The 21,272-nt window shown below is 45.8% G+C and overlaps 2 protein-coding genes across 4 annotated transcripts in view; one reads left to right on the top strand and one right to left on the bottom strand.

Annotated features, from left to right (window-relative positions):
• LOC119166907 (uncharacterized) overlaps positions 1–14,641 on the bottom strand; it is a 51,740-nt gene extending 37,099 nt beyond the window's left edge. The window contains exons 1-2 of one of the 3 annotated variants that reach the window (XM_037418296.2): positions 14,469–14,641; positions 3,275–3,396 (exon numbers count right to left, since the gene is read on the bottom strand). Coding sequence is in view for 2 of the 3 variants with exons in the window: in XM_075867597.1 (XP_075723712.1) it covers positions 3,275–3,396; positions 12,246–12,349 (226 nt within the window). In the remaining variant the exon portion in view is untranslated. Of the gene's footprint in view, positions 1–3,274; positions 3,397–12,245; positions 12,643–14,468 lie in introns of those variants that run through there. The other 2 variants (XM_075867597.1, XM_075867598.1) reach the window with 2 other exon arrangements.
• Positions 7,325–13,145, top strand: LOC119167886 (uncharacterized). The gene is made up of 3 exons (XM_075867599.1): positions 7,325–8,000; positions 10,719–10,813; positions 12,882–13,145. Exons 1-3 carry the CDS (start codon positions 7,799–7,801, stop codon positions 12,927–12,929), a joined length of 345 nt encoding a protein of 114 aa, XP_075723714.1. The 5' UTR covers positions 7,325–7,798; the 3' UTR covers positions 12,930–13,145.
• Positions 14,642–21,272: the final 6,631 nt, after the last annotated feature.

A 21,272-nucleotide genomic window follows, 5' to 3' on the forward strand; every position in this document is an offset into this window, starting at 1 on the left:
GCGTCGTACTCGCTGCCCAACTGCTGGCCGTGAAAAGGGGAGCTTCGGGTCGAGCGAGGCCGCGCACCCGATGAGGCCGGCGAGCTCGCGCTAAATGAGGAATGCGGCGCCGATGCTATGGAGGGCAGGCGCTCCGCTGCTGCTCGCGCTGGCAGCAGCGACGCTACCGCTGCATGGCGCCGAGGAAGCACGTACGTACGCTCCTTCCTGTCATATTGCAAGATGTTTCAGCGCGCGAACAAAGGAAAAAGGACAGGGTAGACAGAAAGAGCGCTGACTTCCAACTAACTTTATTTGACAGAGTGCCAAGAATATATACTGCTAAAAAGGATGATAGAGCATGAAGGTAAAGGCACGCCTAATCTACACATCAGTAACAAACACGTGTGACAGGTCCTCTATTGCCTCAAAGCCCAGCTAGGTAATCACGTTCAGCCTGTGATAAAGCAATCGATGATGTGCTTACACATTTATCTCCTAGCAAGTGTATTTTTTCGGCTTCAATAATTTCTCGGGTAAGCTGATCCCTGTGCCTTGCCAATATTGAGCACTGATCAAAGAGAGGGGTGCACCCACCCTGTCCTTTGGGACGTCAGAAAGTAAAGCACGGCAATTCGCCGAGTGTCGATATGAGGGAAATAACCCTCTTGTTTTCTTACATTGTACTATACAGTTTTAGTACCCTTTCTGCCTAATTATGTACAGTGAAATTGTCAGTGTTGAGAAATCTAGTAGCGACAGCACTATAGAGTCGAAGTTTGACATTCTTCCTGTCAAACGCAGCGCTGTCGCTTAGCTATGTCCCAATCACTTGCTGAATAATTTAGTGTGTAGTTGTCAAACATGAATCAATTTTCGCACTAAGCTTACTGCAGAAGCGGCGACCTCATGCCTCTCACAGAACACCGAAAAGGTCGAAGTTAAAAATGAGTGCCCAAATGGACTATTTGGAATTTTAAAAAAGCAAAAAAAAAACCAGTATCGCGCGAGTCAATGTATCTTTGATCAGTGAGTCGTGTTGAGCCGCAATCGTAACCAGTTGGCGAGGGAAAGTATTGAGGTGAACGCTATCGCAAAATGTGCGAAGCTGTGTGTGAGTACGCTGTCTGTGGCCTTATCTCAAAAAGAGCTCAATTTGCTGAAGCGCGTGCTCGGAAACGTTGTAGGCCCGTGTGCTCAGATTTGAATGCACGTTAAAGAACCACAGGTGGTCGAAAATTTCCGGAGCCCTCCACTGCGGCGTCTCTCATAATCATGTAGTATATAGTTCTGGGACGTTAAACTGCACATATCAATCAGTTGCGTGCATGCGTACCAACGCGTGTTTTCCTTGGCAGCTATAACAACAGCGTAGCTAGAACGCTTTGCTGACGCTCTACGTCATTTACATTCACGCTCAGCGCCAGCTAAAGCGCAGCGCGTGTTCTCGTGTGAACTTCGCAAAAATAAAGGGGGTCCTCTAAGCTTCGCCTTTAAGAGTTGAACGCGATAGCACTATTCTCTTCCTATTGCGCACTTCAAACACCTAGTGTATAAATTTTTTTCGAATTTGATGTATACCATACGTGGGGCCTTGATGGTGCAGTAGCGTGTGAGTAGCTTTAAACTATTAAGTAATTATGATAATCACATGTTCTGACGCCCGATGGCAATGTAAGCTTGCACCACGCATTATTACGGCAATATTTCATGTATTGTAGCGCATGTATACAGGACGCGTGTGTTTGTAAGGCATGGAAGTTAGTGACTTTCACTGCATCTCCAAGCAGAGGAAGTTATCTTCATTTAATTCACAAGCAGGGGTGTAACATTGGGGTAGAAACCCCGCTTACCATGCGGACGACCTGGGTTCGGTCCCCGCTCAGACCCACATTTTTTGTTACTTACTTTATATGCATCTTTCTCGATTTTTCGGTCGCACAAAGATGATTTTTCGCTCACAACCAACGACATTAACGCCGACGTTGGAATCTCTACGAAACGAGCTCATTAACGTTATCGCGTTAATAGATATCCTCAGCGAACCGAACTGCTGGAATGCTAATCTTCAACCAGAATTCGGTACATGAGGTTGCTATCAGTTACTTCTGATAATCAACCTCAGTCTGCGGCTTCAAATGCTGCTTCAATGCTTAATATTACTACAAAGTTGCTTGCCCAAAACTTCTCCGTAGAGAACTGTGATCTGGACAAACCACAAGCAGGTGCACAGAACTTGTGTTCTCTTTACAACCAAATATGGCTTTAGACGTAACTTCTAGTATGCAATATAGGACGCATACGGGGTTTCTTTTAGTGCCACGAGTAACTGGCATCACGAGTAACTGGCATCATCACAAATTTCGTCGGCATATATGCTTGAATTCTGTCATTCGCTTGCTGTGCCATTTCGTTCGTAAACGGTAATTATTGTTGTACACTGTATCCTGTTATGTATTGTATTTCAGTAATGCGTTAAAGTATGTGTACTCACGGCGGCTGCATTTCCTATGGAGGCGGAAATGTTGTAGGCCCGTGTGCTCAGGTTTGGGCGCACGTTAAAGAACCCCAGGTGGTCTAAATTTCCGGAGTCCTCCACTACGGCGTCTCTCATAATCATATGGTGGTTTTGGGACGTTAAACCCCACAAATAAATCAAATGTGTCCTCACGGCGTATGTGCAAACTCTTATCATCCACCTGTCACTTGTACATTGTACTTTTTGTTGTATTCACCATTTAAAATATATCTAAGAGATATGTTTGACCATATATAGGTATAAGAAACATGTCCATCTCCCTTGCACGATGCTAACACGGCGTTGAAGTATTAACTGTTAACCGTTCTTAAACTGCGCGATGTTACCAAGACACGAGTAAGAAAATACAGAACAGATTGGTGCCACGTTTTGCGTTGTACGTTTGGCCGCTATCTTGTAGCTCCACTCTTATTCAGCAATGTTAGTATTTTTGTCGGCGCATGTGACATTTACATGTTGGTCACGTGTCCAGGTTCCTGTTTGAAGTATCTGTTGCTTACCAGGAAATAAATATTTGGCAGTCTGCACTCTTGGTATTTTGTGTGTTTTTACTCGTGTCTTGGTCATTTCAAGCAGTTAAAAAACGTTTAACAGCGATGCACCAACTAGCCTGCCAGAATGCATTACTGTAGGAATGGTTGTGAATAAATAAATAAAATTGGGGAACCCTGTATCCGTGGTCTGTTTCTGGTGGCTGTTCACACATTGCTTCCTATAAAAGGAAGACCCGAGAGAATGCTGACACGTTTGTCTTACTTGTGTTGTGCAGAGCCTCTAGGTGCAGAATGCTCCGGGGCGTTCGAGTGCCAGAACCCTGAAATGGTGCACTGCATAGATGGTATCTGCGCTTGCCGCTACGGCCATCACAGTCCGTACCTCTGCAAGGAAGGTGGGCATCATCGGTGGATTCACACACAGTAAAAAGTGCTGTAACTGTGAGAAAAGTCACTATTAACTATGGCGCGTTAATGTCGAGTTATTGCTTCACTGTTATGTCTTAACGCATGATGACCACATGGGGCAACCCAAGAAGAAAAATGTTTAAGACCAGTTACTTCTGTGTAGCTCATGAACTTGCTCATTAAGATTTTTTTCTTCTTTAGTAAGGAGGAGACGAGCAAAGTTAAGCGTGCCTGAGCAGTTTCCACTGTTGCTATGTCTGTCACAAATACTTTCCTACTACCTCGCAGCACCGGTGACGCACAGGCCTACCAAGGAGGGGGACAACGGATCGTCAGCAGAGCGGGAGTGCCAAACTGATCACCAATGCCACCGCGGTTACTGCTGGCGCGGCATCTGCTCCTGCAAAGATGGCTTCGTCAAGGAGCGGAGCTTCTCTGGAAGTTGGAGCTGCGTCCACAGTGAGAATGAATTCGAGCACTGTACACGCGCGCTCCCTACTCTTCCTTCTCAAGAGGCTACCCGGAGCCCTCGAAGAGTGCAGGAGAGGGCAAAGGGCGATCATTAAAGTGCGTGTAACTCAGCTAATACAGCATCATTACGAAACACTCTCTCTCATGGCTCATTGTGGACTCGTGCGCAAGTGCAACACGAGGAGGAAATAACTTATTAAAGAAAACAAAAACGGCAAGACGTGGAAGAATTATCTGCTTCCCCTAGCAGGCCGCCATGAGTCCTCACGCTCTGACGGCATCCTCGGCTTGCCGAAAGACTTCGAGTTGCACTTTCAGGTCTGCGCTTAGCAATGTGGTCTCCCACTGCCCTCCATTACTGATTTTTTTTTTCCCTGTCATAGAGGGGCAAGCCCACAGTAGATGATTGAGGTGCACCCTTTGATTACAAAACTTATACAAATCTGAGTGTATATCCCTAGGTAGATGAAGCTCAAGACAGGACGAACGCAGACCATAGACTTTTTTTTTTTTTTACGGAGAGGAGGATTTCCTTTTTTCTGGGCTGTTGCACGAGAGTACAAAAACAGACGTCACAGTTTCGGCAGCGCCTTTTAGTAGGGGGGGGGGGGGGTCACGCATACTAACAACAGCCCAGGGAGGACTATGACGGCGCCCTGCAGCGAGCCTTGAGTGAAAGGGTGGATAGCAACTGATTTATGGGGGAGTGTAGTTTTACCTCGTGGTCATGAATGTCATTGTGCACGCGCATTGTTTCAGAAGGGAAGTACATGCGATTTCTTTAAATCAGTTGTTAGCCTGCATTCGTCCTGCCTGCTTCTACACAGTTGTCTCGTTCCTAGCGCATGCAGCCTAAGCTTCTGCACTGTCTATAATCGAAAGGTCCTGCGAATTTGTAGATTGGCAACAGGTTCCACCTATAGGTGTCGGCCAGCAGTTGGTAAGGTCCTGGCGGCTTCACCGGCCTGCACGAACCACCCAAAGTTGATCTTCAAGGACATAGCTGAGCATTGCTATCATTTTTTTTTCTCTTTCGCTATGCAGGGACATCTTCCTTTGGATTCGGAATCCTTGCGGTGATCCCTGTCACAGTGGTGGTCCTCTGCCTGTTCGCCTGTTGTGTGTACGTAGTGCCTTTTTAACGCTCACGGATCTTGAGCTGCTTAGGAAATAGCAATGCGGCGTCAAAGTGTGAACGGTCAACTTCTCAGTGTATGTCTTTAACGAAAAAATTAAAATTTATTTCATAGACCGGGGTATTTATGCCACGAGGTGGGCGGCCACCTCAGTCGTCCTCTGTTGGCGATTGTGTAAGCTAATCCTAATAAATGTGATATCCTTCACTCACTGTAATTTCCATAATATATGCTATACAACAGTAACGTTTCTTATTCCGAATATAATGAAACATTCCTTGGGCTACTCATATAAATAACTTAATCTGCTGCAACTCCACTCAGTGGTTGGACTATATTGATGTCGGAACCCACGTATTACATTGATTAATGCAGGCGCTTTATTCCATCTTGCATATGTTCGCCCTCAACTTAAATTTCCTTCTTCGGGATATCCCAACATTACACTTCAGAGTAAAGTACGAAAAACTTATGCTGACTGTTATACATCAAATGTAAGAAAACCAAAATTCAAAAAATATGTATACTAGAACTTTTGAGTAAATGCGGAAAGAAGTGCTACATATAGCGTGAGAAGAACATGACAAAAAGTAAAGCCAGGTAAATATTGAGCTTAATAAACGCTCGTTTACAAAGTTACGATATTTCGCTTTGGCATGCCGAGCTGCCAGGGCCGAAGCAAGCTTTCTTTCCACCAGCGAATGGAAAGGCACGTGTGTTAAATGAGGCCATAACACGGTCTGACGATTTCTGATTGATAATAAAGGCTTAAGGTTTATTACGCCTAAATATCTATGTAAACTGCATGATCTGTAAGAGATTATTTCTGCCCGAAACAAGCCCTCGAGGACACCGGCTGTATACTCCGCACATCGCCGGCGACCGCCATTCCGCCATGGGGTGCGTGGCGTAATGTGCTGAATGGTAGAAGTGCGCACATTCTTCGGGTAACACGAAAGCCCGGCCCGCTGGCCGGACACAGGTAGGCCTACATCTTCTCATCTCGGGCCCAGGCAGGGCTACATTGTTTTGTATATGGCAGGCCGGTACAGTTGCAAAGCCCGAATCAAGCCCAATAAATTGACGTTATCTTTGCACGTTTTCTTTTAATTCAGAGTGCGAACATAGGAAAAAAAGAACAAGGTAGACCAAAAGAGCGCTTTTTTTTCTATGTTCACGCACTGAATTAAAAAAAAAAACTTGCAAAGATGACTACGCACCAACTAGCCCAACTTTCCACTCTTGTAAATCATATAGAGGGGTTATGCCGGCATCACCACCGCCTTGATCCCCTATCTCGATTCTCCTTTACCTTCACTTCTTTAAAAACATCGCAAGGGGGCGTTGTGTATAAAGGTGGACATCATGAATGTCGATACAAAATGGAGGAAGCGAACCAGAAAATTGACTGGTAAATACTTAGAAAACAGCAGGGGGCCAAACCAAAAAGAATTATCGGTTAAGAAGAAGGTGAAGGAAGCTGAGACCGATATGTGGAGAATTGGCATGATTAAAAAGTCCGCACTAGAGATCTATCGAACTTTTAAGCAGGAAATTGCCAAGGAAAGGATCTATGATAATACTCGGGGTAGTTCTATACTGTTTGAGGCCAGGACGGGAGTATTGCGAACCAAGACATATCGGGCCAAATACGAAGGGGTAGACACGGTATGCAGTGCGTGTGGAGAGGAAGAAGAAACTGCCGAACACTTGATAATGTTCTGTAAAGGGCCTCACCCTATAGTTCAGGATGATGGCGCAGAGTTTTTCAATGCACTGGGGTTTAGGGACAGGGATGGCAAAAGAGACATTAAGCGTGTAGAATTAACCAGAAGTAGGTTATCTGATTGGTGGCTAAAGTCAAGGCACGAGTGAAAATTAAACCCTTCACTGGAAAGTACGAATCCTCAACCTCACTATTTACAGGAAAAAAAATAATAAATCTAGTTTTTGGTTCATTAAGTATTACGGCTTGGTGGCGCTGGTCACCGCCAGATCTAAAGGGTACAGCCATATTCATCCATCCATCCATCCATCCATCCATCGACATTCAGAAATTATACATATTGTAACCCCGTATGCTAATTGCGTGACAGGTAATGTGTTATACTTTGAAAAAATAAAGTCAACAAGGTGGTGGCAGTGCTGTGGCAAAGGTCATTCCATTTAGATGATGTCCGTGGAAAGAAGGGGACAGAAAACGTTTTGGTGTGGCTGCGTGACTTGCAAGGCGCGACCGGTGCAATGAGATATGCGGGCTGTAGAGGTGATAAAGGCTGGACGATAACGTAAGCGCAACGAGCTCAGCTGGAAAGAAGAGACAGCAAGGAAGCTGTCGCTTGCTTATGTTTCACCTTTGGTATGTAGACGATATGCCACACTATAGGAAAACGATCATGTCATGTGGGATTTGTTTCACTTTGATATGCTGAATAAAATACCACATTATCGGAAGACAATATCTTGTCTCCGCAGCAAACTTCCCTACATCCAAGCGTACACGTACGACATGCACAGTGCACAGCACGAGAACAACACATACCATCGAACCCTTTAGCTCACCGGTTCGAGGGCGCTCCTGCAAAAAGCTGTGTCCGAGAAATTTTCAGTAGTACGTACGGAATATTGAGCTAGTTGTTCTTGCCTATATTGGCCGCGGCGCACGTAAACAGCCGGTCCCCATTGTCTACACTCATTGCGACAACACTTGTGTCCCAGATGGCGCCACTATTCCCGTTGTTGATGCAGACATCGCGGCTGTTTGCGACTTGATGCGATTGCGGGCAACATCTATATATAGTCGTTATAAGTGTGTTCTGGGGATCACTTACTATTTATTTTGCAGACAAGTTGCCCTGCGGAAACAACAACAGGTGCCCTTCAACGCCGCTGCAGCAGCGCAGCCCGAGTTTGCACGGGACGACGCTGGCATGCCAACTGGAGCGAGCAATATCTACCGACAGAGAAGATATTGTGAGTGCTTCGCACCAAAATGACGCCCCTTATCGTCGCGCTGTTTTGCACTAGTGTCCGTATGAATCCATTGCAGTGTCAGTATGAGTATGAATCCATTGCAGTGTCAGTAGTGTCAGTATGAATCCATTGCAAATAAGAGACCTAAAAATTGCGTGGAGCTTTAGCTGAATCTGACTTGACGTTGAAGAGACAAAGGGACTATGGAGCTGAGGAGAGGCCTCGGCGATGGAGGGCGAAGTAACGCAAAGCTAGGCAAAGTAGAAGGGGGTTTAGCAAGGTTTAAGCATTACCATCTACCATATCGCCTTTTACTTAGTAGAGCTGATGTCGCCACCTTTGATCGGCACGGCACTCCTTCGCCCGGCTCTGCCCTGACACTTGCGCTCTTCCGTGCACCTGATCGCCCTTGTTCTCCTCTTAGCTAGATCACTTCTCTCCCTCGGCTTCTATTCCCTCTCTCGAATGGACATCTATATTCCTAGAGCTCCGCGTATTTTCAAATAAATACGAAAAAAAATGCGATAAACACTCGCCGGTAAAATTTTTGACAAATCGAATTTATCTGATAAGCTTCGATTTTAAGAGGGCATTCTCGAAGCCTCCCCTCTCTCTCTCTTTCTACGTAAAAAAAACGGTGCACGGCGCCACGTCAGAAAGCCACGCGCCGACGCTCTTTAACGCGTCCGCTTTTGACTAAGCCACGAGGTTTGGGCATCGAACACGTGTGCGCCTCACAAGAATATATCGATAAAGGGTGCGTTTTTATCCCACAACAATAATCTTCCTCTATCTTGCGTTCCTTTCTTTGCATTACCGCTGCGCGCCCGTCACTTTCATGCATAGCATTGTTGATAGGAAAGTGGCCAGCGTTGAGCGTTCAAGAAAGGAAGCGCAAGAAAGACAGATGATTATTGTTGTGGGACAAAAAAGACACCCTTTTTACTCGATCTTCTTTCGGAGTGAACGCGCCAGCGGGTGGTCCTATGGAGGGAGAGGTCGCACGGCTAGGGTGCCTCGATGAGGCGCGCATACATCAAGGCACCCTATGCACAGCCACGGCCGGGCTAGACTGCACCCGCGCGCGCTTGAAAGGAGCGCGCAGCTGAAGTCGCGCCCTACACGAACATGCCCCCTATACCGGAAGAGGGCGCGCCCCGCGCTGATGCATTGAAACACGTATGTGTGGGTAGGGCGTTACGCTCACAAAACTTAGCCGTCAAGTACGCTATGGGGAAGCTTCAGACGCTGCCCAAAATTGCCGGAACGCTGTGTCAATATGCCAGAATATGCCAAATTAGAGGGGAGTGGACTTGGCTTCACCCTCTCTTTCGTCAAACAAGAAAAACTCATTGATCAGGCACTACCAGCATTAATGTACGGAGATGATATAGTGTCAATGGCCGACAACAAGGAAGATTTGCAGAGATTGATGGACATCTGCGGTAATGAGGGAGATAGGTTAGATTTTAGATTCAGCAAGGAAAAAATCAGCAGTCATAATTTTTAATGATATTGAAGATTGTGGGCTTAGGATACTGGAAGTCGCGCTAGAGATAACAGATAAATACAAACATCTGGGCGTATGGATGAGCAATGGGACCGAGTACCTAAGGGAACACGAAATATACGTGACGACTAAAGGTAACAGGAATACAGCAGTGATGAAAAATAGGGCACTGTGGAAATTCAATAGGTATGATGTTGTGAGAGGAATATGTAAAGAGGTCGTGGTTCCTGGTCTGACATTCGGCAATGTGGTCTTGTGCATGAGATCAGAGATTCAAGCAAGATTAGAAATTAAGCAACTTGGAATAGGTAGGCTTGCTTTAGGAGCTCACGGGAATACATCAAATCAGGAAGTGCAACGGGATGGACATCATTTGAGGGCAGGGAAGCTAGCAGCAAGATAAAATTTGAGAAGCGATTGAGAGAAATGGGGCAGGAGCGTTGGGCTAGGAAGGTTTTCAGCTACTTGTACATGAAGAATATCGATACAAAATGGAGGAAGCGAACCAAAAAATTGACGGGTAAATACTTAGAAAACAGCAGGTTGCCAAATTAAAAAGAGCTACCAATTAAGAAGGTGAAGGAAACGGAGACTGAAATGTGGAAATTGGCATGATTAAGAAGTCCGCACTAGAGATCTATGGAACTTTTAAGCAGGAAATTGCCAAGGAAAGGATCTATGACAATATCCGGTGTAGTTCTCACTGTTTGAGGCCAGGACAGGAGTATTGCGAACAAAGACATATCGGGCGAAATAAGAAGGGGTAGACACGGTATGCATTGCGTGCGGAGAGGAGGAGGAAACTGCCCAACACTTGATGATGTTCTGTAAAGGGCTTCACTTCATAATAAAGTTCAGGGGATGGCGCAGAGTTTTTCAAAGCACTGGGGTTTAGAGACAGGGAGTGCAAAATAGACTATGCTGGTAGAATTAACTAGAAGGTTATCTGATTGGTGGCTAAAGTCAAGGCACGAGTGAAAATTAAACCATTCACTGCAAAGTACCAGTCCTATACTTCACTATTTAAAGGGGAAAAAAAGATAAATCTAGTTGGTGGTTCACTAAGTATTACGGCTAGGTGGCGTTTGCCGCCACCCGATCTAAAGGGTACCGCCACATCATCCATCCATACATGGAAGTGGACATTGTTCATAGTGTTTCTTCTCTTATCACCACGGGTTGTTTTTTATGTTTTTTCTTTCTTATAGTTCCGCACTACGTAGAAAGTCCTCAGCTCCAAGCGGGGCAGGAGGCCTTGGCAGCGCCGGCTGTGTCCATAGAATTGAAGCCAATCGAAGCCGAGGTAAGAGCACACCATATATAGCATTATTTGTTGAATTCTATTTCTTGTCGCTGTTTTTCTTCATTTTCTGGTCTGCAGAAGGTCGTGGCCGAAGGCGAATGCGCTTAACCACAACTAACTCACTAACTATTATTATTATTATTATTATTATTATTATTATTATTATTATTATTATTATTATTATTATTATTATTATTATTATTATTATTATTATTATTATTATTTACAGTGTACTTTTTTTCAAGTCCGTCATGGTGGTTTAGCCAGGTACACGTTTAGCTGCTGAGCACAAAAGCGTTGGTTCAACTTCTGACGGCGATGACCGTGTTTCAGTGCATGGAGGAGAATTCCTTTCCGCACGTGCTAAGAATCGCGTTGAATTCAAATGAAGCATTATTGACCAAAAAATGACCAAAAATTGACCAAAAAAATCAAGGTGAAATTAAGATAAGTAACAAAAATCTTTGGTTCAAGGCTGACTAAAACTTACACCTGTTGCAAAGGAAGCAGGTGTTCCACAACAGAGCCGCGCCGTTGCTCGAAAGTGGTTCGAGAAAACAGTATATGAATGCCATGCGGTGAGAAGGACCTCCTCAACACATGTAATATTCCGTTGCAGAAGCGTAGAATCGTGCCAGGCGTCAGAACATGCGAATTGTGCAACTGTGGGTGTTTTAACGGCCCATCCCTTACAAAGAGCACCGACTTTTTTTTTTTTATCATCAGCGGCAGCAAAAACATAAACCAAGGGAGCAGCCACCTAATAAGTTCGGGTAGTGGGCCCTTCGCATATTCGCAGAAGGAATTTTATGGCGTAGTGGGCACTTTGAAACTGTACTCTTTTGTGCCCCCCCTCTCTTTTTTTGTTTTCGTTTTTCATTTTAAAAGGCGTAAGCAGTTAAGGTATGTTGTTAAAACTAGCCAGTTCTTGGCCGAAGTGTGGAGGTGTGCCACAGATTTCAGGCTCTATACCACTTGCGACGCGGTTTAGGCAACCACCGAGATCCGAAGCGCCTAGCAATTCAAAAGGCGACGTGTGCGGGGCGCGATTACGTCATCACTTTCTATTCCCGAAGGCGAAGCTTAAGCGTGCTTTTGATTGCTGTAGACGTGCCATTTAACACACACGAAAAGCAAAAAAAAGAAGCATTACAACGCTGTGGATTACAGTCTGAAGTCATGTTTTTGGCTGAACATTTTCGAAAAACAATATTACCAATAGTATATTCACACGTGAAAAGTGAAAACGCCAGAGCGGCCGGAAAACCTAGTTCGCGCGTCAAGCATCTTCACATCTGTACTGTCCCTCAAGCGTGTTTCCTCCGCCTTCACAACTTCGAGAGCTCATCTCATTTTGTAAGTTTCCTGAGCATTAAATTTAGTACCGAAGTCAAGTTATGCATGCAAACGGGCAAAAAAAAACAGTTTTTACCTTTTCCAACGTTGTTTCGGGAGATACACAAGCAAAAACACGAGCGGACACACCGGTAGCGGCTGATTCAGCCGGCTGTGCAAAAGCGACACATGTTGGGGCATGCTGGCTCGACACACCCTCTTCAATGTTCAGTCTTGTCAACAATCTCAATCCAAACTAGGCCCTCGATAAACGCGTCCTTGCAGAGGCCATGAACCTTGCAATGATGCAAGCGTACTTTGCGACTGCGCTGACGCGAACCACCGCTACGCCACCGCCGACTCCTTGGATGCCATGTTGAAATTGCAGCAGGTTGTGTACGTCACGTGGTTTATAAGCTATCGCTATAGTGCCTAAAAATAATGCTGTGAGTATGTTTCTGGACACTGTACTATCGCAGTGAAAGTACGGCTATGGTGGATAGAGGGCCATAGTAGGGTCTACCGTGAAGCGTAAAAGCGTACCGCTATCGCGTGGCGAGAAATTCGGTCTCGGACCGATTTTACCGCGTTGGAATCACGGCAAGGTATGTCACGGCGTGGTTTGCCGGTTGCTTGGCGGCAAATTAAACGGATTTTCGGTGTGCTGTGCCTTTTTCGTGTCCATATGAGTCTTTTAAATTTTATCAACATCTGTTCCACTGTTCTTTTTCAGGAAAGTGCTTCAGACATCGGGGAAGGCGAGAGCTCTGCAAAAAAGTAAATCACCGTAGGCCTGACAATGACGCAAGCGGCTCCTCTTGAAGTGTCAGGAAAACGTCACGCTTTTCTGCTATCATGAGCGGAAAGGGAAATGCGACTCTGCTTCTCCTCCGTCGCAGGTGTCTGAAAATTGCGCGGGTTTATCACGTCCACTGGCAAGCCTCCAGAACTTGCTCCGACAGTAAGCGACGGGGATTAAATGTGCTGAAGTGCGAAAGTCTGCTCGTTGTGACATTCAATCTTATTATCTGCAGGCAACTGAAAGGAACTATGATCGAGGACAGAACAACTAAAGTCAGCCCTGAAAAACTCAGTGCCTGTGGCTCATGCGAGTGAAAGCAGACGCCCATTGTGAGCTTTCGTGATCGTAGTACCACGTAGGATGGAAGAAGAACCGCAGTCTAAAAAAGAATATGCAAAATATGAATTAAAAAAGTATGTGCTCTCGCAAGACATTCAATAACGTTCCCAGTTAGTTGCGAGGCCCATTTCCCCAGTAACTCGCCCGTTGCTGGACTATTGCCTGATCTTCGGCCAAAAGGCGATGTTATCTCACGATATCCTATGATGTGATAGCTGTTCGTTACGTAGTTTTTGACGAGAACATGACACGTGACTCATTATACGTGGGGCACGTCGGAAACATGTATGTCACGATAACTGCTACGAGATTTGACTCTTGTGACGAGGCGTTTTCAGTCACGTGGCTAACATTGTTCATCGCAAGAACATGCCACGTTATTAGCTATTACGTGCCACATGACTTAATATGTAATTTTTGCTCAACTAACTAAGTGTTGCGTGACTTTTAGTCACGGGACCGGTAGCGTAACGTCGTGAGATTTTATAGACAAGTGACGCTCGACGAAAGGAACAAATTCGTCTTGTTGAGAGTGGTTGCGAAACCAATCAAGGCCGATCACTGCGACCACAAAGCAATTATTATTACCATTAATAGACCATACACCCACCACTACCAACAACGTAACACATCACGTCTGAGCTGTGCACGTAATAACTTAGTTGTCACGTAGAGCAATAGAAGCAGTACAAAGAATTAGCATTAAAATTCTTGCGGTCCCAGACGCATTTTGCCGGGCGCGCAGGAATTCCTAACGTTCCTGTTAACGAACTGCGCCGCCAGGTAAACTGCAGTACGACGTAAAAACAGCAGCAGCATACGAGGGGGAATCGTTGATCCTCACGGTCAGCGTGGCAAGACTGAGCTAATTAAGACACCCATTAAGAAAAAGCAGCTAGCGATTGCTGCCAAGGCCGAAAGGGTCGCTGGCCACCTGGAGCCGCCCTAAGGCCCGCGTCTTCTCATGAGTAAAGTTGGTTCCTCCGATGGATCTGACGATGACTTTCCGTCTAGGATATAAGTATAATGCCGACTCGAGTTCACTTTGCTGACTTCCTGGAGTCTGTCCCAGCACTGTAACAATAACAGTTAACTTGCGTGGAGCGCTAATTCACTCCGAACTGTATAACGACAGCACACACCCCCGCTGGATCATTTGGTTAACGCGGCGTACCCTACCTGGTATAGTCTTCCCGCTTGTTTTTGAAGCAAAGTCACGCCGAAAACTGGTGCGTAATTTGTAGTTTGTTGGCACGGCCGGTTTACAACACGGCTATCCATACGCGACACTGCGATCGAAGCACCGTTAACAGACACGTGGCTCTTCTCATACGGCGACTGCCGCACGGAGCACGTCAGTCGCTTTCGTTCACTCCCGCACTGTGGCGCTACCAGCTCAGTGCACAATTCCTATTGGACCTGGCTCGCCACGTGACCAGCAATCTCCGATGAGTGATCCGGTGCTTTCGTTCTCGCCGGAAAACGACGTCATTGTCGTGCGTATTACACCACTGCACGAGTGCGCTGCACGTGAGCGCAGGATTTTTACTTTTGCAAGAACGCCATCGGCTGCACCATGATGCCAACTTGCTGCACTGTCAGCATTTCTAATGGTGACCCGCTCTATATATTTTTTGTTCGTCGTGAAAACTTTCGATTCCCACAGGGGAGGCTTTGTGAGGTAATTCGATCACTACAACGCCTATTTGCGTATATTTGCCATTCAAAATCGTTTAGATAAAGCTAAGGCTCGATACTGCCTAAGATAACAAAAAAAAAGGCGTGACAAAAACGGTTACGCTTTTTCTCGCGGTTTTGAACCAATGAAAAAAAAAAAAAGCACGAGTGTTTTAAAAGCTCGCTCGTACCGAACACCGGTACCTTAAACTACCGAAAGTAATGGCAGCGAAATTCCTTAGTGCTCGCAAGTTTCTAATCCGTTTTCGAAAATTTACATTTATGTTCCTGAAAAATTGAAAGATTTCTGCTTTTTGAGCCCAGAGCATTTGCCACTAGTCGTGAAAAACTTAGCCTTTATATTTGCGTTCATTTTGCCAAGGCGGGTGGCGACGTAATTGCAAAAGTGGGTGGTCATAAGGCGCAGCATCTATTGATTACAGTGATATAGCTGCAAGTGTACAAACTGTAATTTTAAACACGTTTGTTCTCCAACCTTGTAGTTATCTTCCCCTTGAACAATATGCTTATATGAAGCGTGTGCAAGCGCTCTTATTCTTCGTCTTGTCGGTTTCTATATTTTAAAAATAATGCGCATTTTTGTGCCTTCGCAAGTGATGTAGGTTCATTTTTAAATGTGCGTAGTAACAAACCCTCGTGGTATCCGATAAGTGTCGCACCATCTCCACGAAGTGAATGATGACGAGAGGGTGACGCTAGGTCTTAAGTTCCGTAATGCCCACGTTGAAGTCACCCACTTGTAAAGGACGGACAGAGTAAAAATAGACTGTATATTTTTAAACCATGTGCGGTCGGTCAAAACTATCGTGCGCGAACGGCAGTGTTTTCTAAGTATATTCGACATATGACTGAATTAAGCTCTAAAAAGAGTGGGAACAAGTGTATATCCACAAAGCACATGCCCCACACAACAATTTCTTGCAACTTCGTTCCATCATATGGCGCCGACAGACAAAATATGCCGCCCGCATCTTCCCACGGGGGAAACTCGTGTAAATGCGTCGCAGAGTGGTGGGGGTATCGCGTGAATTTCGCGTAACTGGGTATGGTTTGGGAATGCTTCATTGTTCTTACGTCTTTAATATTTTTATTTATTGAATGAAGAAGGAGCTCGAGGTATAGCGCATCCAGGACGGGACAGAGAAGAAAACACATACACGGCGCTAACTTTCAACAATGCGGTTTAATCCGAGAAACAGCAATACTTATACCCAAACATGGCGCGCCACAACCACGTGTTAGAACCAGAAAACTGATCTACTGCAACTCATGCGACATTCAAATAATGCAATTCTTTCAATGACAATGATATCGATGGCTTGCTTATACACGCGTCCCCAAACTTAGCAATGAATTTTGCTTCCTTGTCATTTGGTTAGTGCTTTTTCCGATTATGCTGGTGCGATTAAAGGGGGTTGGCACCCGCATTCTTTGCAGTGAATTGCAAGAAAACCCCCAGGCTGTGCCTTGGCCACCTTGTTCTTGTGTTCATTCAGCCTATCATTGATGCATCTACCAGTTTGGCCTATATAGCATGCATCACACGTTAATGGGATCCGGTAGATGACTCCTGTGATGCACGCGACAAACCTAATACGGTGGTTCTTCTCTGTCCCGTCCTGGATGCGCTATACCTCGAACAAAATGAATTACCAACAAGCCCACCGTGCAACCTTAGAAGAAGGAGCGTTGCCTTCAACAAGTGGTGGGACGCTGATGTGCGATACAGTGCCTACATATACGCGTAGTGGCCAGTGAACGGTTGTGCAGCTCGAGCAGTCGGTTTTTACTAGCAGACGCTACCTGCGTCGGCATTGCGACACTCGCCGTTTGATTTCGTGCCGACCGGTTGTGCCCCCGCGAACTCTGACGACAGCGCAGCCCTGGCCGACTGGCTCGCCCTACGCCATTTGCTGACGCTGACAAGAGCTCTCGCCGAGTGGTGCCCCGTCCTCGGACTCCTGCGACCGTGTCCATCTTTCCTGTCTTCTCCTTACTTCCGTCGTTCGCTGTCCCTGCGCCTCTCCTCCCTCTTTACCTTTAAATAATATCCTTTTAATTTCTCCTTTACCACTACCCCTCATGAGCTACTGTTGAGGTGTCTTCCCCCTGAGAGCCCCTGAGAAACAGTTATACGGGGCTCACTTTTCTCTTCTTTTCATTTAAAATCACCCCCCCCCCCCTTGCGAGGCGGGAGAGAGGGGTGGGGAGGGGGGTGCAAACAGTTGGCACGAGAAACAAGCATGAGGTGCGATACGCGAGCATGCGCCGTGGGGGTGTGGAGAACGCCGACGTGTAACATTGCGCTCCGCATTTAAAAGAAATGGCCGCTATAGGCACGATCTATAGTTCTGGCACCCCGCCGCGATGGTCTAGTGGCTAAGGTACTCGGCTGCTGACCCGCAGGTCGCGGGATCAAATCCTGGCTGCGGCGGCTGCATTTTCGATGGAGGCGAAAATTCTGTAGGCCCGTGTGCTCAGATTTGGGAGCACGTTAAAGAACCCCAAGTGGTCGAAATCACCGGAGCTCTCCATTACAGCGTCTCTCATAATCATATATGGTGGTTTTGGGACGTAAACCCCACATATCAATCAAATCACGATAGCTTTGGCCGGCTGTACACGATTGCGCACAGATGTTCCGCACCTGCGCTTCGATTAGAGACGACGGCGAGCCTCGACGACAACCATCAGTCATTGTGCGACCCTGAAGTGCTTCGTCCTCAAAAGACAACGGTAATAGACAGTTACAGTCACGCGGGAAGAGCGTAAAATAGCGCTAAGTGCGCACGCGCTGTACCATAAGTGACCCGCACCGCTCACCGTACGCATGTTATATTTCAGATTTAACCTTACCCTGTTTTCGTGCTTTACGTTTTACCAAAACATGGCGCCGGATTTGGGCGCCCGCTTTGATGCGATTTTCGCGTAGTTGAAAGATTCACTTCGTTCGCAGCAAACGACAGAGTAAAATAGCTTCGCTTGCCTTCAGTTAGCTTCAATGAACGAGTATTACATATAACTTAGTATAGATTTTGAGTTAGCTTTACATTTCAAACGTCTCTAGGCCTAACTATAAAATCGATGTAAACAAATCGGCAACAAACTTTTTCGCGTTTGGTGCGTGGTTCATATATAACTTCATTATTACAAAAAAAAAAATGTAACATTGCTTTGCGTGGTGATAAAGGCAAACCTTCTCGTCTTCTTTCTCTTTTACAGATTTTTTTAGCTTATTCTTTCTTCGCTAGGAGGCGCCACCGTCCCAGGGCCTTATTAGCTCACTAGAATACACCAAATCCTGGAGTACAAAGTTGTATGGGATGGACATCATTCGAGGGCAGGGAAGCTAGCAGCAAGATAAAATTTGAAAAGCGATTGAGAGAAATGGGGGAGGAGCGATGTGCTAGGATGGGTTTTCAGCTATTTGAACATGAGGGAGGAAGCGAACGAGGAAATTGACGAGTAAGGGTACCATACAAAAAAAAAAAAAATATCGGTTAAAGGGACTCTAAAGTCAAATAACAATTTACGTCAGAGTGAAAGCTCAATGTATGACAACATCTAAAACGACAGTATTATCAACAACAGTGCCCTACTTACCGAGAAATTAAGGTAAATGCACAAGAACACAAGCGCCGCAGTAAAAATTTTCAGAATGATCCCGATGACATCAAATAGACCGCCTACATTAATCACTAGTAGTCGATCTAACTGCACTGAATAAAGAACCTTCCGTGCATCAAGAGACGCCATAAAATGCTGCTAGTTCCTTTGTTTGATTCACGGAAAAAAGAACCACCACACGTTACTATGGGGAATGGCGCGAGTGATTCAAAAATTCAATTTTTGCATGGCGACACCGGACAGGTAATGCTATCTAGCGGGGCGCAGTTGAAACAAAAGCGTTTTCAATCTGGACGCCAATGGCGGGAAATTGATCAATGGCCGTTGTTGCTGCTGTGGCTCCCACTGCTGTCGGTCTGCTGCTACTAGCGCAGTAAAGCCGGGCAACGTTGTGTACGACGCGAGTCGGTCCGGTCAGTCCGCTTCTTGAGGCGGGTAATTTGAAGTGCGCTGACCCGAAGTGGAGCACTAAAGCGTGATTTTATTTCAAAATAGACCCTTCCTTGGCACAAAAGTATTACTACGAGGTTTCTGGACCGCCATTTCGCAATCAACGTCGTCTCAATAGTTGACTTTAGTGTCCCTTTGAAAAGGGTTAAGAAGAAGGTGAAGGAAACGGAGACCGAGATGTGGAGAATCGGCATGATTAAAAAGTCCGCACTAGAGATCTATCGAACTTTTAAGCAGGAAACTGCCAAGGAAAGGATCTGTGATAATACTCGGGGTAAGTTCTCTACTGTATCAGGCAAGGACGGGAGTATTGCGAGCCAAGACTTATCGGGCCAAATACGAAGGGGTAGACACGGTATGCAGACACGTTCTGCAAAGGGCTTCACCCTACAGTTTAGGATGATGGCGCAGAGTTTTTCAAAGCACTGGCGTAGGGACAGGGAGGGCGCAATATACTTTTATCTTATTGGTGGTCACAATCAGGCCACGGGTGAAAATTAAATTTTTCACTGCGAAGTGCCAGTCTTTAACTTCACTATTTAAAGAAAAAAAAAAGGATAAATCTAGTTTTTGTTCACTATGTATTACGGCCATGTGGCGTAAGCCGCCACCCGATCTAAAGGTTACAGCCATATCAATCAATCCATCCATCCATCCTTTAAGCTGGGGCACGTAAACGCTACCCCGCTAAACTAAAGGGCGCTGTCCGCAATGAACGTCTGTAGCACAGTAACGCTATTAGAAAGTTTTCGAGTAGCGTACGCTAAGTTAGCAAGCGTAGCGCTTGCGCATGGGCAATATACGAGTTTTTTAATCGCAAAAACTGGCACATGATCGCTTACCTCAAAGGAGCTTTGCGGGCCGCACGCTAATTCGGATTTATTTGCGGGCAGACCGCGAACACTAACGGCAGTTAGCGTTATGACGCATGTGCAGTGGCAGCAACCATAGGCTAATCGAAAACTCCCTATTTCCTTAACCTTTGTATGTTTAGTGACTTCCTCGCTAGAATTGTGCTCCGTGTGTTCTGCCTATTTTCGTAGTGGTGTGAGCTAGGCACCCCGCATTTCAGAACTCAATCCGAATGCGCAAATGGCTTCTAGACCCGGCGCAATAGTAGAGGGCACGGAGCCGCGTCGAAAAGATACACGCCGTGCAACTCTCTCCACAGTAGCGGGCGCCGAGTCGAAAGGCCCCGCGCTGATGCAGTGCAACGCGTACGTCTCGTATACGGAAAGGCCCGACCACACGTACGCGATGCACTATGCAGTGTCTGTGTCACTTTTCTTATACATCCCTGTCTGTCACGCTTACTCACACTTCATGGCTGTGACGATTCATTAACAAATGACAAGCTAAAGTACTGCCACTAATAATAACTAACAGATGTTCTTGACGACAGACAATGATCAGTGATTGAAAATAAAGCTTTAATGAAAGTCCAGCACGAACCAGTTTCCTGATTTGCCTGTATCAATCAACAAAAAAAAATCTGTGCATGGACATGCAAGAAAAAGTTGGGAGAGAGAGCAACATACATTTTTGGGAATGTAATTTCGGTAATAAATGAAGACAAACAGCAATGATCACTCAGCGTGCTTTGAGTTGTACAGAACTTGTCACACAGTCCCCAGCATTTACCAGTGTCATCTACAAAGGAAGCTAAACACAGCACTCTCTCGCATATATTGCAATATTTCAAACAATAGCAGACAACGCGTAGGTAAGTTTCACTCCGTAGACAAAGCACAGGCAAAAGGCATTACATCAGTGAAAAAGACTATGGGACTCGTTACGGGCATGAACTGACCAACTTGCCCTTTGAAAATCTAAAGTATTGTATGCATTTTAACACAAGTCCTACGGTTTTCCCAATACTGACATCTACAGGCCCTGTGCACAGAACAAAAGATTCTAGTACAGTGGCATAAACAAATTCCTTTTGCAAGGGGGAGGAGGGGGTAAACCACAATTTGCATTTGCATGTGTGCCTGGACACATACACAATAAAAAAAGGGGAAGGGGTGGAACCCTGCACCTGCCCCCTTTTTTCCCCGACTATGCCAGTGTCCTAGAATTGAGGCAGAGTTATTGCTCCATTTAACAATATTTCTCTGTACAGCAAAACTTACCCACAAGCAGAAAAAAACAGCATGATAAGAACTTATGGGTAAAGCAAGTCCATAGTTATAGCATAAGTACAAGGCC

The sequence above is a fragment of the Rhipicephalus microplus genome, chromosome 6 (assembly GCF_043290135.1).
Source record: "Rhipicephalus microplus isolate Deutch F79 chromosome 6, USDA_Rmic, whole genome shotgun sequence".
NCBI lineage: Eukaryota > Metazoa > Arthropoda > Arachnida > Ixodida > Ixodidae > Rhipicephalus > Rhipicephalus microplus.